A 14,383-nucleotide genomic window follows, 5' to 3' on the forward strand; every position below is an offset into this window, starting at 1 on the left:
AACCGCTAGTAGCTGGGGTGGTGCCGGCCGGTCGGGGTGCCCAACACACGGCCATTTCTGCCCGCATCGAACATTCTCCTGGCGGGGCGGGGGCCCAATGGGGGCTGCTACGTGGGGGTGGGCTTGTCCCTTCCTCCCCCTACCCCTTTTTATTAGCAAAAAAAAAAAAAAAAGCCCTTGTAGACCGTTTTTTATTCTTCATCACTTCCACATCGAAATAATTAAAAATGGTTGAATTGGATGCCTATTGCAATCAATTTTGTCAATTTGCCCAAAAGCTCGGTAACCATTTCAGTTCCTGCAAAACTAGCAACATATGGCTACTTTAATGTAAGCATCTTCTAATTCTCTCTTCTAGACATTTTATTTCTCCCAGAGAACATTATGGCAATCCTTAGTTGAGCATATAATTCAATCATGACAAATGCATGAAAATGAGGACTCAGAGAATGATAGTCAATTTGCGCCTAGCAAAATTCAAACAAATTCCCCGAATAAAATAGATTCAAAGTAATGCCGAGCAAGGCTGGATTCTTTTTTTTTTTTTTTAATCTATAAATGCGAGCAAATATTTTTTTAATGAGTGAAGACTCTTGATGCTGCCGACTAGGTTGCTGTTAAAGCTGCAAATGGGTCGAGTTGACCAGAATCCGATTCGTTTTGGAGGACCTGTAGAGCCAGGTTAGGTCCTAAAATTGGACCATTCTATTTTCTAGGTCAGGTTTGAATTTACTGAATTCATATCAGTTTAGCTTATTTGAAATTTACGTAATTTTGAATTTTCAATCCTACGATTTGACTTCACCGGATCCAAATCTATAAAATTATTTGTGCTCGTGGGCCATAGCCCACGGGGTACACACAAATTTTGAAGTCATGGATGGGTTGATCCGAACCGAATTCGATCCGGATCCGAATTGAATCCAAATTTTTTGAATTGGATATAGGTTATACATGGTTATGACCCAACTCCGAATGATGGATCGATTCGATTCGATTTTTATTAAATTATATTTGGGTCTAAAATTAGATTCCAAAGAATCAGATTGAGTGGGGATCATCCATGACCCATATGATCCGAACCACTTGCACTGCTTGTTGCTGCGCAACAAGGCTACCATGGGAGGCTTGTTTCTGGAGCTTTATAAAGTAGCCATTTGAAACATTATTAAGAAAAAGAAAAAAAAAAAAGCCTAGAACGAATCGCAAAGGTTCTCTTTAATACGTGCACGAATGGAAGTCTCTCGCCCGATCCCGTATCCACCGGCAGCCGGCCACTCGCGTCAAACCACCACAAAACAGCACCACCACCACTGGGACCCACGTACACATTATCCACCGGGCCATACTGGTCGCATTGCCATTTATAGTTCGCCCTGTCTGCTGTTCGGCGACCCATTTCTCATCCTCGGTCCCCACGTCTCCAATCATTTCGCGGGGCCGCCGTCCACCCACGTCTCGCCATTTATTCCCGAGTTCATCGGCCTTTTCCTTTGCCTTATCAAAAACATAGAGAACATGGCGGCAGCGGAGGCGGGGGCGGCGGGGAAGACGGTGATGGTGGTGGGGATCGACGACAGCGAGCACAGCTTCTACGCGCTCCAGTGGACCCTCCTTCACTTCTTCTCAGGCGGCCGCGGATCCAACCCGCCCTTCAAGCTCGTCGTCGTCCACGCCAAGCCCGTCGCCACCTCCGTCGTCGGCCTCGCCGGACCTGGTAGCCTCCTCGTCTCTTCTATGGTTTCTTCCCTATTCAAGCAGCTTCTTGGGGATGTTTATGGAGTAAAAAATGAGTTTTTTCTTTCTTTTTTTATGAAATTTTTTTGGTGGTAGCTGCTGCTGATGTGCTGCCGTTTCTGGAGTCGGATCTGAAGAGGATTGCTGCGAGGGTGATGGAGAAGGCTAAGGAGCTCTGTACTGCCAACTCGGTAGTATTAGTTGCCCAAATTTTGTTAATATTTTGCTAATTTTGACATTTATTGGTGATTTTGCTTACTTTGCTCCATTTAGATATTTGACTTTAATTTCTTTCCAAAATTTATAGTTGGTGGCTACGTATTTGTTAAAATTGAGTCAATTTGTCAAGAAAACTTCAAAAGATTTTTTTTTTTTTTTCTGGGGGGTTTCGATGTAATTTTTTGTTAGAACATAGAAACTCATAACCCTGAGACAAAATTTAGTTATGTTATAGTTCCACAAAATCCTCGTAAAGACTCGTATAGAAGCTGTACGGGTATTTTTTATGGACATTAGATGACACACTGAAACCTACTTTTGCAGGCTAGATTTTTTTTTGCAGGCTCGAATTTTTTGACCACTTAATGCATAGGTAAAAAGCCTGCCTGCAGGACCTCTTATTCTTGATATTTGAAGTATTGGGACACACTTAATGTTTTAAATCACGATCAATGATGAAGGCTGGCAACTTGAATGACTTATCATTTAGTTTGTATCAGTAGGACGATTATTCAAATTCTTTCAGTATGATTCTCTGCTCTCTCTTTTGTAGGATTGAAATCAATCTATCAACGCAAAATCATTGATGGGTTGATGGGTCTTTGCAGTAGGATCCATGAAATCTATCTTCTTTTTTTTTTTTTCAAATTTTCCACAATGTCAATCATGATTAGTGTGCTCTGGGCTTGTCGAGTTATGATATTAGGAGTTTTGACGGTCAATTCTTGTGCTTATTTGAATATCTGATTTAATCACAGGTGGCTGATATTGAATATGAAGTGGTGGAAGGAGATCCAAGGAATGTTCTTTGTGAGACAGTGGAGAAACATCACGCAGATATGTTGGTTGTTGGTAGCCATGGCTATGGAGCTATAAAAAGGTCTGGAAATTTCTTCTTTTTGTTCTTTGAATTTCAAGTACCCATTATTTTTTTGAATAAAAAGGGACCTTGTTTTTTGGATAAGGTCTGGAGATTTCAAGTAGCCATTCGAACAACACATATTTAGTGCCTTGCTAATATATCCATTATGAGGAATCTAGCACCTCATAAGAATGTTTAGAGAATTTACTCACTCTTAAGATAGATGCTTAAAGGTTTTATGTCCTTAAAGACTTCAAAGCATTAGATCTTGGCCATATCATCGAACACTCGTGGATCTTCTCTTCAATGATTAGATGCTATGTATGCTCACATGACTGATCAATAATGATTGAATACAAGTTTTGTTGCTCCGATTCTGGATTTTCAGCTGCTTTGCCTTCCTCTACCATATTAGAAGATGATTCTTTCACCATGGGCTCCTTGTTTTGCAGATCTTCAAGTGTAGATTCTTTAACTTGTTCTTCATGTGTCATAATCGCTTGGAAACAATTGAGATCCTTGGGAATATTACCTATTGCAGTCCACTTAGATTGTTCCTTCTGATTTGTGATGAATGATAAACTCCATAGAAGGTTGTTTTGGCTCAATAGAGCTTCTAGGCATAAAAACCTTTCATCTAACCATGAATACATCTTTAAGTACTCTATAATTTTCACTCTTGTGCACAGAAATGGCTGCAGATTTAGGGTTGCTGAAGGGCTCTCGAAGCAAGTATGTCATTGGCTCTTTTTGCTCTGATTCCAAACTTGTTGTAACCTCATAGAAGATTAAAGGCTACATGTGGATCAGATAATAATGAATTCAATTCAGATCGTAATCAGCATGGATTAGAGAAGGATATAATAGATTAAGAGAAACAATACGAAGAAGGGATAGGGACAGGAAAGAAAGAGGAGAATAGAAAAGGGTCTGTGGCCTACTTTCCCTCCAATACAATCTGCATAACAATTCCAAGACTGCATTACATAGATTCAATATCCCTATTTATATCATGCAAACCTAAATCCCCAAACTACCCTAAGAAGCACCTAGGGACAGTAGGATGAATAGTCACACAAACAGTACTGTGACAGTAACATGACTTATCTAACTATCTATTAAGGCTTCAGAAAAGAAAGATCTCAGTTGTATATTAACAGAAATACACTAAAGATTAAAATTAAACAGAAATAACTACCAAAACTCAATAGATCTGTTCTCGAGTTTGATGACCTGCAACCCTTAGATGTGTCATTCGCTTCCACTGTGTAAAATTTGTCCCAAGATCTTGATGGCATAACTTGTGTGGTCCTTATTGTTGGATTCTCAACTTGATGATGCAAACCAACATATGCCAGTCAGATCATCAGACAATGGCTTTGGTTCATTTTGATTAACAATTGCGTAACATTCAATCACCCATCGAATGATGTACACTGATGGATCTGGTAAATCATCAAAGAATGGATCTCCAAAGCATCAGATCTTGGCCAATATTATTCAACATCTGTGGATCTTCTCTTCAATGATTGGAAACCGTGCATGCTCACATGACTTATGTTGCTCTGGTTGTGGATATTCAGCTGATTGGCCTTCCTCTATCATGTTGGAGGATGATTGTTTGACCATAGGCTCCTTATTCAGTAGATCTTTATCCTAGGTTCTTCAACTTGTTCTTCATGTGTCATACTTGCCCAGAAACAATGCAAGTCCTTACAAGTATTACCTATACATTCTGGTTCGATTGTACTTTCCGAGTTTTGTTGGATGATGAAACTCCAATAGAAGGTTGTGTTGGCTTGCAACAAAGCTTCCAGGTGTCCGAAGCTTCATCTAACCATAAATACCTCTTTGAGAACCTTGAGGACCATGCAGTGTGTTTAGTCCCACATCGCCTATGCATTGAGTAGATCTTGGGTGCTTATATAGGACCAAGAAATTTAAATAATACTTTTTGGCTAGCCTTTTAGGGTGAGGTCCTGAGTTGTTACAAATGGTATCAAAGTGGACCTGGTCTACGGCTCATATGGGCTAGGGGATACTACTGCATGGGTCCATTAAGACTGACCATAGGTTAATCATGGTATTTGTGATTGGATTTGGACTCTTAGATTGATGAGGACACTAGGGCTTAAACGAGGGAATGCAAGCATGTGTTTAGTCCCACATTGGTTATACACTGGGTAGATCTTGGGTACTTATATAGGATCGAGGAACTCAAATAATACCTTTCGGCTAGCTTTTTGGGGTGAGGTCCTGGGTTGTTACAAGAACTCTAGGATCTTCAATTCTTGTGCACAGTAAAGAGTGCAGATTCAAAAGGCCTCTTGAAGCAAGTATGTTGCTTGGATCTATTTAATGCCAAACTTAATGCAATGTCGTAAAAGATAGAAGGCTACATGCTGATCGAATAATAATGTATTAAATTAAGATCTGATTAGATCTGAACCAATATCGGGAAGAAAGGATATAATAGCTTAAGAGAAAGAATAAGAAGGGATAAGGAGAAGAAAGAGGAGAAAAGAAAAGGGTCTGCGACCTACTCCCACTCCAATGAAATCTGCGGAACTATTCCAAGACTGTATTACGGACTCAGTAACCCTATTTATAATAATAGGAAAAGTGCAAAACCCTAATGCAATCCTAATGAACAGTACTGCTACAGTAATATGACTTATTTAACTATCTGTTAAGGCTTCAAATGAAAAGATTTCAGCTGTAGATTAACACAAACCGACTAAAGATTAAAAATAAACAGAATTAACAGCAAAAAGTGGAAAACTAAATATATCTGTTCTCAATTTTGATGACTTACAACTATTAGATGCATCACCTCCACTAGAGGCCTTCAGTATTATGGTAAATTAAATGGTAAAAGTGAGTTTCCTTTATTTTCTTTTCCTTCTAGGCTGAATGTGTAGGAAGTTTTTCTCTAATTATAAGCATTTGGTTTCTAAAATAGTTAAACCAGGCATGCTCTGTTGAAAATTCTATGCAAAATAATGCTTGTCTCAATAATTATCTTTGTAGTGGATCCAGGTGCTTTATTGCATGAGCATTGGAATTATAGTAAAACAAAGAGTACGCGCTATCTATATTTTGCTCTTGTTAATTCAACTAATATGGATAGCCTTTATACTTAACTGCAGAGCGGTTTTGGGAAGTGTGAGCGATTACTGTGCTCATCATGCACACTGTACCGTGATGATAGTGAAAAAGCCCAAGCCAAAGCACTGATCAATCTGTTTGAAAGATACAGAAGAAAAAGTTCTACAATTTGTTGTGAACTTGTGTTTTATGCAATAAAACGCTGACAATCAGAAGTTCTCTGTGTATCTTTATCTCAACAAGCATTTTGTGCACTTTCTGCAAGGCGCAGAGTATATGTTGTCAGTAAATATGTGATAATGATGTAAAATAATTCAGTTGTTCTGAATAATCATTACAAAGGTGTGAAATATATTTTGTGAAATGATGTTTATTTTGAGGAATCTGCTTAATTTTCCTGACACTTGTGGGCCGCTCGTCCCCGCTAGAGGATGCAGGGCACCTAGACTATATGCTCTACTGTAGTTACAAATTTATGCCCCTCGAAAGGGGCAGAACTATTGGTGTTTAAGTTAATAGCAACTCGGCAAATCTATATCTGTCCATTATGATAGGATCATTATTATTACATTGATGGTTGCCTGGCAATATCGCACATGGTTAGCTGTTTATTACTTAGCTTTCTAAAAGAAATTTTGATGCAAGTTGTGAAGCCTGCAACAGAAGTTCTATGTGCGTCTTGTTTCCAGAGACAAAAAAGATATGCTCGAAGTTCATGTTACTGTTCATGGTGATCATTGCATAAATTAGCAACATCAATTTAATGGGTTTTTATATTAGCTATGGTTTGGAAAAGTATTTCCCTGACATTTATACACTTTTGTATAAAGTACATATTTAGCAATATAATGCTTGCTTTTATTTTCAGGAATACAGTGGTTATGAGCTCCATTTTGTAAAATCTAAGTGTTCATTTTTTCAGAGCTCTTAAATAAAATATGTTAACGAGTCAAATAACACCATTATTTGCTATTGTCGTTGATTAATTTCTGCTATAGTGGCTACTAATGGTATCTTGAAACATGTTGATAATTTAATATGCATTCAACAGCCTGCAGTGATTTTGGATCCTGACTGTTATATGACTATGATGATCATTCCACCAAATATGATGGTTTTAAATCGATGGGATTTGATTCATGAACCTATATATTGCATTCAGATTCAATAACAATCCTGCATCTTGAGCCTACAAAGAGCACCTGTAACTTACCTTCTGATAACGTACATGATGGAGAGTCAAAGTGTTCATGGATTTTCGCCGGACCTTCAGCCATGGTGGACCCAAGAAGGCAGATCTATGGAAGATTTGATTCATGGACTTGCTTTTGATCCATTTTTCAGAGGGATCTAGCCATTACTAGTACCACCTTTCAATATATGTTTCTTGCTGGAGAACAATGTTTAGTGACTCTACCACCTCTTCCCCCTCCTTGCACTTACACTGTCACCCAATAAATTATGTCAAAGTGATATTAAAAGTTTCTTTTCTTCAATCTGTTGTGCCGTTATAGTACAGCTAGAAAAACTTGCATGGCTCTGTGTCCAGAAAATCTACCACATTTATGTCAAGGTTTATACCTCAAAGATAACAACCATGTTTTCTTTACATCTTCTTGATCTTTTCATGTTCCATTGATTTCGTCTTTTACTCAATAAATATTCCTATTTTCTTTTCCTTCTCCTATTTTAATACTATTTACTATTTTGTTCACATTGCATATGAAAGGAATCGCAGATAGCTATGACTTCCATCTAGTTCAAAGTATTGTTGTTGTTTTTGTGATCAATAAATGTGCTCTAACTTTTGAGAGGTATACTACTAAAGATGGAGATAATAACTGAGAAGGAAAGCCAATAATTGTTAGCTCGGTTGACACATCTTCAATAAGTACTTGGTGGACTCCTTAGGGCTCGTTTGGTTCGCGGGAAAAGAAGGGGAAAAAGTGTGGTCAACGGGAAAGTAATGAGATGCCTCTTGTTTGGTTGGAGTTTTCAAAGGAGAGAGAAGGAAAAGTTGTATTCCCATGGGAATGTGATTCCCACATTTCATGGGAAAGTCTTTCCCATGAGAAACATGGGAAAGTTACTTTCCCATGAGGCGGGAATCACTCCATTTTTACTTTTTCCCAAAAAGTCCCTTCAGCATTAAAGAAGCATTAAAGAGGCATTAAAAACCTAATTTTTATTAAGGGCATAATAGGAATTATATATAACTTTCCTAGGAAAGTGGATGGCCAACCAAACATAAGCATCTTGGAAATTTGTCACTTTCCCATGGTCAACCAAACATGCCAAAAGTACTTTCCTAGGCATCCTCTTCCTAGGAATTTGTTTTCCAGAAATCATATTCCTAGGAAGGAAAATGCTTCCCGCGAACCAAACGAGCTCTTAGTGTTGCTCAAAAGAAGAGAGACAGAGATTGAGAGAAAAGCACCATTTCTTTCGCTTTTCCAATAATTATTTATATAAAAAGAAAATTAAACATCTACCTCTCAGAGGCACTAAAGAGATGTTTGATAGGATTTATGTTAATAGGAGAATATATTTTGGTTATAACACCATTTGCAACTTCTAGACCACTAATGGTGCTATATCCTTTTTAACATTTCTAGTCATTGTAGTTCTACTAATTATCATAAGATACTAAAATTATATATCTTGAGTATGTACGATGCAAAGTTGTATACTCTCTGGATTAGGGTAGAAAAAGACAAAGTTGATAAGAATGCTTCTCCGCTCAAGTAAAAGCTTTTAAGAAATAGAACTGGAAAGCCCATGCAGTTCCTATTGAAAACTTGTTCTGAAACCTAAATGTGGAAGTAGAAAGAATTTCTACAAATTGAGCTCTTGGTGGATAAACTAGGAGAAGGGTATGGCAAGGAGGGTGGAGTTTCTCCTTAATGATCTTGATAGAACCATTATAACAAGAAAAATAATATGGATAGTTTGTTAGGTGGAAATGAGAAGTTCCTTAGACTCACTTTTATTGGCTGGGAATTAACAATAGTAGTTCGCACCATTCTATTGAAGGTTTGCTTTTAGAGGAGGTCATAGTTCAAATCCTTGGTATTATTGCTTAAAAACTTAAAATCCGTTACGCAACTTCATATTCAACTACTTCGTACCCTACTAACTTTTAGAGTTCATATCGATCCCTTCATGCCAAATGGCATGAGAACTTTTGGTATATACACTGTAGAATCTCCATAGCATTAGGGCTGGAAGTGGGCCGGGCCGGGCCGGGCCAAACCCCTACCCAAGCCCGGCCCGAAATTTTTTTCCGGGCTTCGGGCCGTGCCGGGGCCCGAACAATTTTAAAGGAACGAGGCCCGAGCCCGGCCCGAGCCCCTTTGGGCCAGCCCGATGATGAGCCCGTTTGGGCCAGCCCGATGACGAGCTCGAGCCCGTTTGGAGTATTGTTGATTGACACACTAATGATCATGGTAATGGAAGAGGAAATAGTATTTAATGGACATATATGATCTTTCCAAGGGTTGAAACAAAAAATGAAGGTCAAGTGTCAGCAGTGAAGTTTCTCTCAAGAGAAGTGCAAGAGCTGTGTGCATATCCGAGTTGTGAACAGACAAATGAACTGACTCTCAAGAATTTCTGGATGTATAGTAGAATATATATGTGCTGAAGAAACTGATGCCGAACATTGCATGGAGTTTTTAAATGAATGAGTATTGTAGATACGCTCAAATGACAGATCACCTGCACGGCTGCACAGAGGACAATTTCACAGAGGTGTATGTCCAAATACAAGTACATGAAAACATACAAGCAAAAATGTCGACAAGCAAACAACCTACTCAACTTAAATCAAATATGAGATGGACCAAATAGGCAATCAGACAGATCATTAACAAAATAGCATCTGATGGTTTGAAGATAACTTGCAAAAAAATTCATTCCATGCAACCAACTGCAACGATACAACTGAAACCAAACAAAAGGATTCCATCAAAAACAGGAGGATAAAAAAAATCATCGGCCTGAAGTCGTTGTTCCCTGCACAATAATATATTCATCATATCCATGTAATAGAGAAACCCCCTGAAATCAGCTTCAGGCTTACAATTCAAAAACATACAACTCTCATAAAATTTTGCAACAAATAACCATGATCCACATGAAAATACTCCATCAACAAACATACTTGATACTTGATACTTTAGGTATGAACTAGATCTGATGAGGAGGGTATCGTCATTCAGTTCTCCCAAATTGCCCACTCCAGGAGTCCAGGGTGTCGTCATCTACATTCAACGTTACAGAACTCGAGCAATTTGCAACTGTTAACACACAAATCAATCATAAATGTTTAAATTATAAATACAACAAGCAAATAAAAAATATTAGATAAATTTAAAAGATTTATATACCTTCATCATATTGTTCACGAAGCCAATCTTGGGTACACACTAAGGCTTCTACGGTAGAAGGGCTCAAAGAGCTTCGATACTGATCCACAACTCTACCACCAGTGCTGAATGCTGACTCAGATGAAACAGTGGAGACTGGAATAGCTAGAACATCTCGAGCCATTCTTGATAGTATAGGATAGACTGCTGCATTGCTCTTCCACCAAGCCAAGATGTCAAACTCCTTATTCTCCAAATCAGGAAGCACATCATCATCCAAATAACTATCCAACTCGGATCTCTTAGGGCGTTTTGAAGAACTCTGACTTCTAAATTGAGCAAAATCCATACCAAATTTTTTTTGGAAGAAACTGAACTTATATCACCTTGTCCACCAAAATTAGATGTTCGCTCACTTGAACTCATAGAGGGATGCATTCTTGTTGTATCTACATACTCATTATACAATTTAAAAAGACAAGCACGAATATCATCAATCTTTTTCTTGCACTCCTCCAACTCAAATGCCTTTTGATAACAAAACTCTACAAATATCAACTTTGATCTGGGATCCAAAATAGAAGCAATTACCAACAAATTATTGCACTGAGACCAATATTTGTTAAACTTCTTTAGCATCTCATTTGTTAATTGCTTCACTGTTTCATCAGTATCGATACTTTCATCCATCAACAAAGCCCTAATTCCCCAAACTTCTTTTAGGTATAAATTGGATGTGGGATACTTACAACCAGAAAATACTTTAGTGGCATCAAGAAAGGCTTCTAAAAATTTTAGAATTATAGAAGCCTTTTTCCATTCATCATTGGTGGGGCATACACATGAATGCTCAGTTGCATATCTAATAAGAGCATCTTTATAACCAAGTGCATCATGCAACATTTCATAAGTAGAATTCCATCTTGTAGGAACATCCAAAGTGAGTCCTTTTCTAGCAGGAAGTCTCATATGCTGTAGAATTTCATTAAATGCTTGCATTCGAGATGGGGATGCAGAGACATTGTGGAGTGATTGATTAAAACCCTATTTGATTTTGATGAGCTCAAAGCATTTGAGTATATCTCTTGTTTACTAATGAATTCAATTAAGTGTTTCAGTGAAAATCTTGTCTAAGTGTCTCTAGACTTGGTTCATAATATTTTGGATAAGTTAAGAAGTCAGTTTGAACCAAAGTCTGAGACTCGAGTCGACTCCAGAGTATTACGAGTCGACTCCAAGCGTATCAGGATCACTGGCACGGGCTCGAGTCGACTCCTGACCATTACGAGTCGACTCCAACTGAGAACAGACAGACAAACAAAAAGCATCAACTCAAAATCTGTCAGCGAGTCGACTCCTGAAGTGCGCGAGTCGACTCCGATGTTTACCGAGTCGACTCCGGAGAAGTATGAGTCGACTCCAAGGAGTCACAGGCAGAAAAGTCAGAGAGCGGTTTTCGACCCTGAGATTCGAGTCGACTCCTGTGGAACGCGAGTCGACTCCGATGGTTGGCAGGTCGACTCCAAAGGTAGTGAGAGTCGACTCTCAGAGGAACACAAGGAAAAAGTCAGAGAGCAGTTTTCGGACTCTGAGATTCGAGTCGACTCCCGCATTGCACGAGTCGACTCCGAGACACCGCGACCCCAAAGAAGACAGAAGACCAATTTGTTGTCTCTGAGATTCGAGTCGACTCCCAGACAGCTCGAGTCGACTCCAAGGCAGCGCTTCACCAAAAACACAGAAGACTAAGTTTCGAAAACTGAGAGCCGAGTCGACTCCGGGGAAGTTCGAGTCGACTCCAAGACTGGACGAGCCAAAAGACAGAAGATCGGGAGTTCGGGCTCTGAGCGCCGAGTCGACTCCCAGGACAGTCGAGTCGACTCGAGTTGGCCAAGTTGAAAATTGGCTCCGTGGACTTCATGGGATGAGCCGACTCCGAAAATGCCAAGTCAGCTCCAGAAGTTGGCGAGTCGACTCCGGGTCAAGACGAGTCGACTCCCAGTCGAAGAGGCTACTTTAATTCAAATCCGAAACAGTTGCCGAGTCGACTCCAGAAAAGCATGAGTCGACTCCCGCTACAGCCGAGTCGACTCCTGATCGCGCGAGTCGACTCCAACCCACCAACGGACATATTGTCAGGCTGTGCAGAGTGTGCAGAACGGGCAGAAAAAGGTCTCTAACGGCTAGTTTCCGTGGGGGTTGGTTTAAATAGCCACAGAGGACTGTAGCAAAAGCGAGAACAACTATTCCACTCAAAGTAATCAAGCATTCAATCTCTGCAACCTGTTCTTCAACAAAAAGAGGGAAGAGCGGCATTAACTCCATCCAACTTCCTCTTCCCAGCAATTAAAGAAGCCTCCTCCTGCATTCAAGTCGACCACACATTCAAGAGGAGACCCGAAGTTCGAGAAGCCCCACTCAACTCCAACTCAAACGTGTTTGAGGGCTTCTAACTTTTCTTCTGTTTATATTGTTATTTATCTGCTTTTTGAGAAGCTGTGTTTTCTGTTTGTACCTTTTATTTTCACCTGGTCTTTACTTGGTTCAATCGGGGGATTGAATCAAGGGTATTGAGGTTGGTTGGTGAGCCGAGTGTAAAACCAACGTGTGTAAGGGTTCGATTGTAATCCCGAGAAAACAATCGGGGCGGTTCTAGTCGGTGAGCCAGGGAAAACCGACCGAGTTCGTTGTGAGCTCGTAAAACAACAAGTTTGGTTGTGAGCTTGGAAAACAACCGGCTGTAATCCAAGGGGTTATAGTGAATTCCCAAGTGAGACTTGGGGAGTGGACGTAGGAGCAAGGGTTAGCTCCGAACCACTATAAAACATTATGTTTGTGATTGTTTGTCTCTCTCTATCTCTCGCATTTCATTCACCGCACATAGAAACTAATTAATCATCTCGCAAAAGAATTAATTAGTTATCCACAAAAGTTTTAATAGCCAAATTATTTTAAAACCCAATTCGCCCCCCCTCTTGGGTTGTCTATCTGGGCAACAAGTGGTATCAGAGCCTAAACTCTTCTACTCTAAGAGTCAAAGATCAAAATGACAACCCCATTTGGATCTTCCCACATTGAGGGTCAGTCCACCCAAAGACCCCCATTCTTTAATGGATCTGACTACTCATATTGGAAGGCTAGGATGAAAATATTCATCCAAGCCCAAGACTATGAGATGTGGACCATTGTAGCAAATGGGCCATACATCCCATCCATTTATGTAGAGGGGGTCACTGTACCCAAACTCGAAAAGGATTGGGATGAACACGACATGAGAAAGGCACAACTCAATTCTAAAGCAATGAATGTGCTTTACTGTGCACTAGATAGGAATGAATTCAATAGAGTCTCTACTTGCAATTCTGCAAAAGAGATTTGGGATAGACTTGAAGTGACCCATGAGGGCACGAATCAAGTCAAATAATCCAAAATAAATATATTGGTTCATAAATTTAAAATGGATTCTAATGAAACAATCACTTGCATGTTCACTAGATTCACTGACATTATCAATGGCCTAAAAAGCCTTGGCAAAAACTATACTAACAGTGAGCTTGTCAGGAAGATTCTTCGATGTCTACCAAGGTCATGGGAAGCCAAGGTAACGGCAATCCAAGAAGCTAAGGACTTGAACAAGCTTCCACTTGAAGAGCTCCTTGGATCCCTAATGACTCACGAGCTAACCATGAAGCAACACAGCGAAGAAGAGTCCTCACATAAGAAAAAGGTAATAGCTCTTAAATCCACATCATCTAACAAAGATTTGTCCTGCAGTAGCAGCAGTGAAGAAGAAGATCATGAGGGAGATGATGATGAGGCTCTTCTTGTGTGCAAGTTCAGAAAATTCATCAACCACAAGAAGTCCTATCATCAAAGGAGAGGCCCCTCAAATTCCTACCGCAAGGACAAAGGTAAGAAAAGGGAAAATGAGGGGATTGGGTGTTACGAGTGCAAGAAGCCGGGTCACATAAGAGCTGAGTGCCCTTTACTGAAGAAGGGGAGCAAGTACAAGAAGAAGAAGGCTCTTGTCACAACACTATCCGACTCTGACTCATCATTCTCTTCATCGGATGAGGAACAAGAGAAAAAG

At 39.7% G+C, this 14,383-nt stretch overlaps 1 protein-coding gene across 2 annotated transcripts; it reads left to right on the forward strand.

The window, feature by feature from the left end:
- The first annotated feature begins 1,487 nt into the window (after positions 1-1,487).
- Positions 1,488-7,200, forward strand: LOC103715084 (universal stress protein PHOS34-like). Of its 2 annotated transcripts, none has more exons than XM_088710592.2 (4): positions 1,488-1,717; positions 1,834-1,928; positions 2,715-2,836; positions 7,089-7,200. In XM_088710592.2, exons 1-4 carry the CDS (start codon positions 1,519-1,521, stop codon positions 7,111-7,113), a joined length of 441 nt encoding a protein of 146 aa, XP_088566718.2. In that variant the 5' UTR covers positions 1,488-1,518; the 3' UTR covers positions 7,114-7,200. The 2 variants fall into 2 exon arrangements, with proteins under 2 accessions (XP_088566718.2, XP_088566717.1); XM_088710591.2 differs by lacking the exon at positions 7,089-7,200 and adding an exon at positions 5,968-6,305 and having other exon boundaries at positions 1,489-1,717.
- Positions 7,201-14,383: the final 7,183 nt, after the last annotated feature.

This window comes from Phoenix dactylifera, chromosome 14, assembly GCF_051530095.1.
Source record: "Phoenix dactylifera cultivar Ajwa chromosome 14, Ajwa_hap1_PhDact_Kaust_v1.1, whole genome shotgun sequence".
NCBI classification, from domain to species: domain Eukaryota; kingdom Viridiplantae; phylum Streptophyta; class Magnoliopsida; order Arecales; family Arecaceae; genus Phoenix; species Phoenix dactylifera.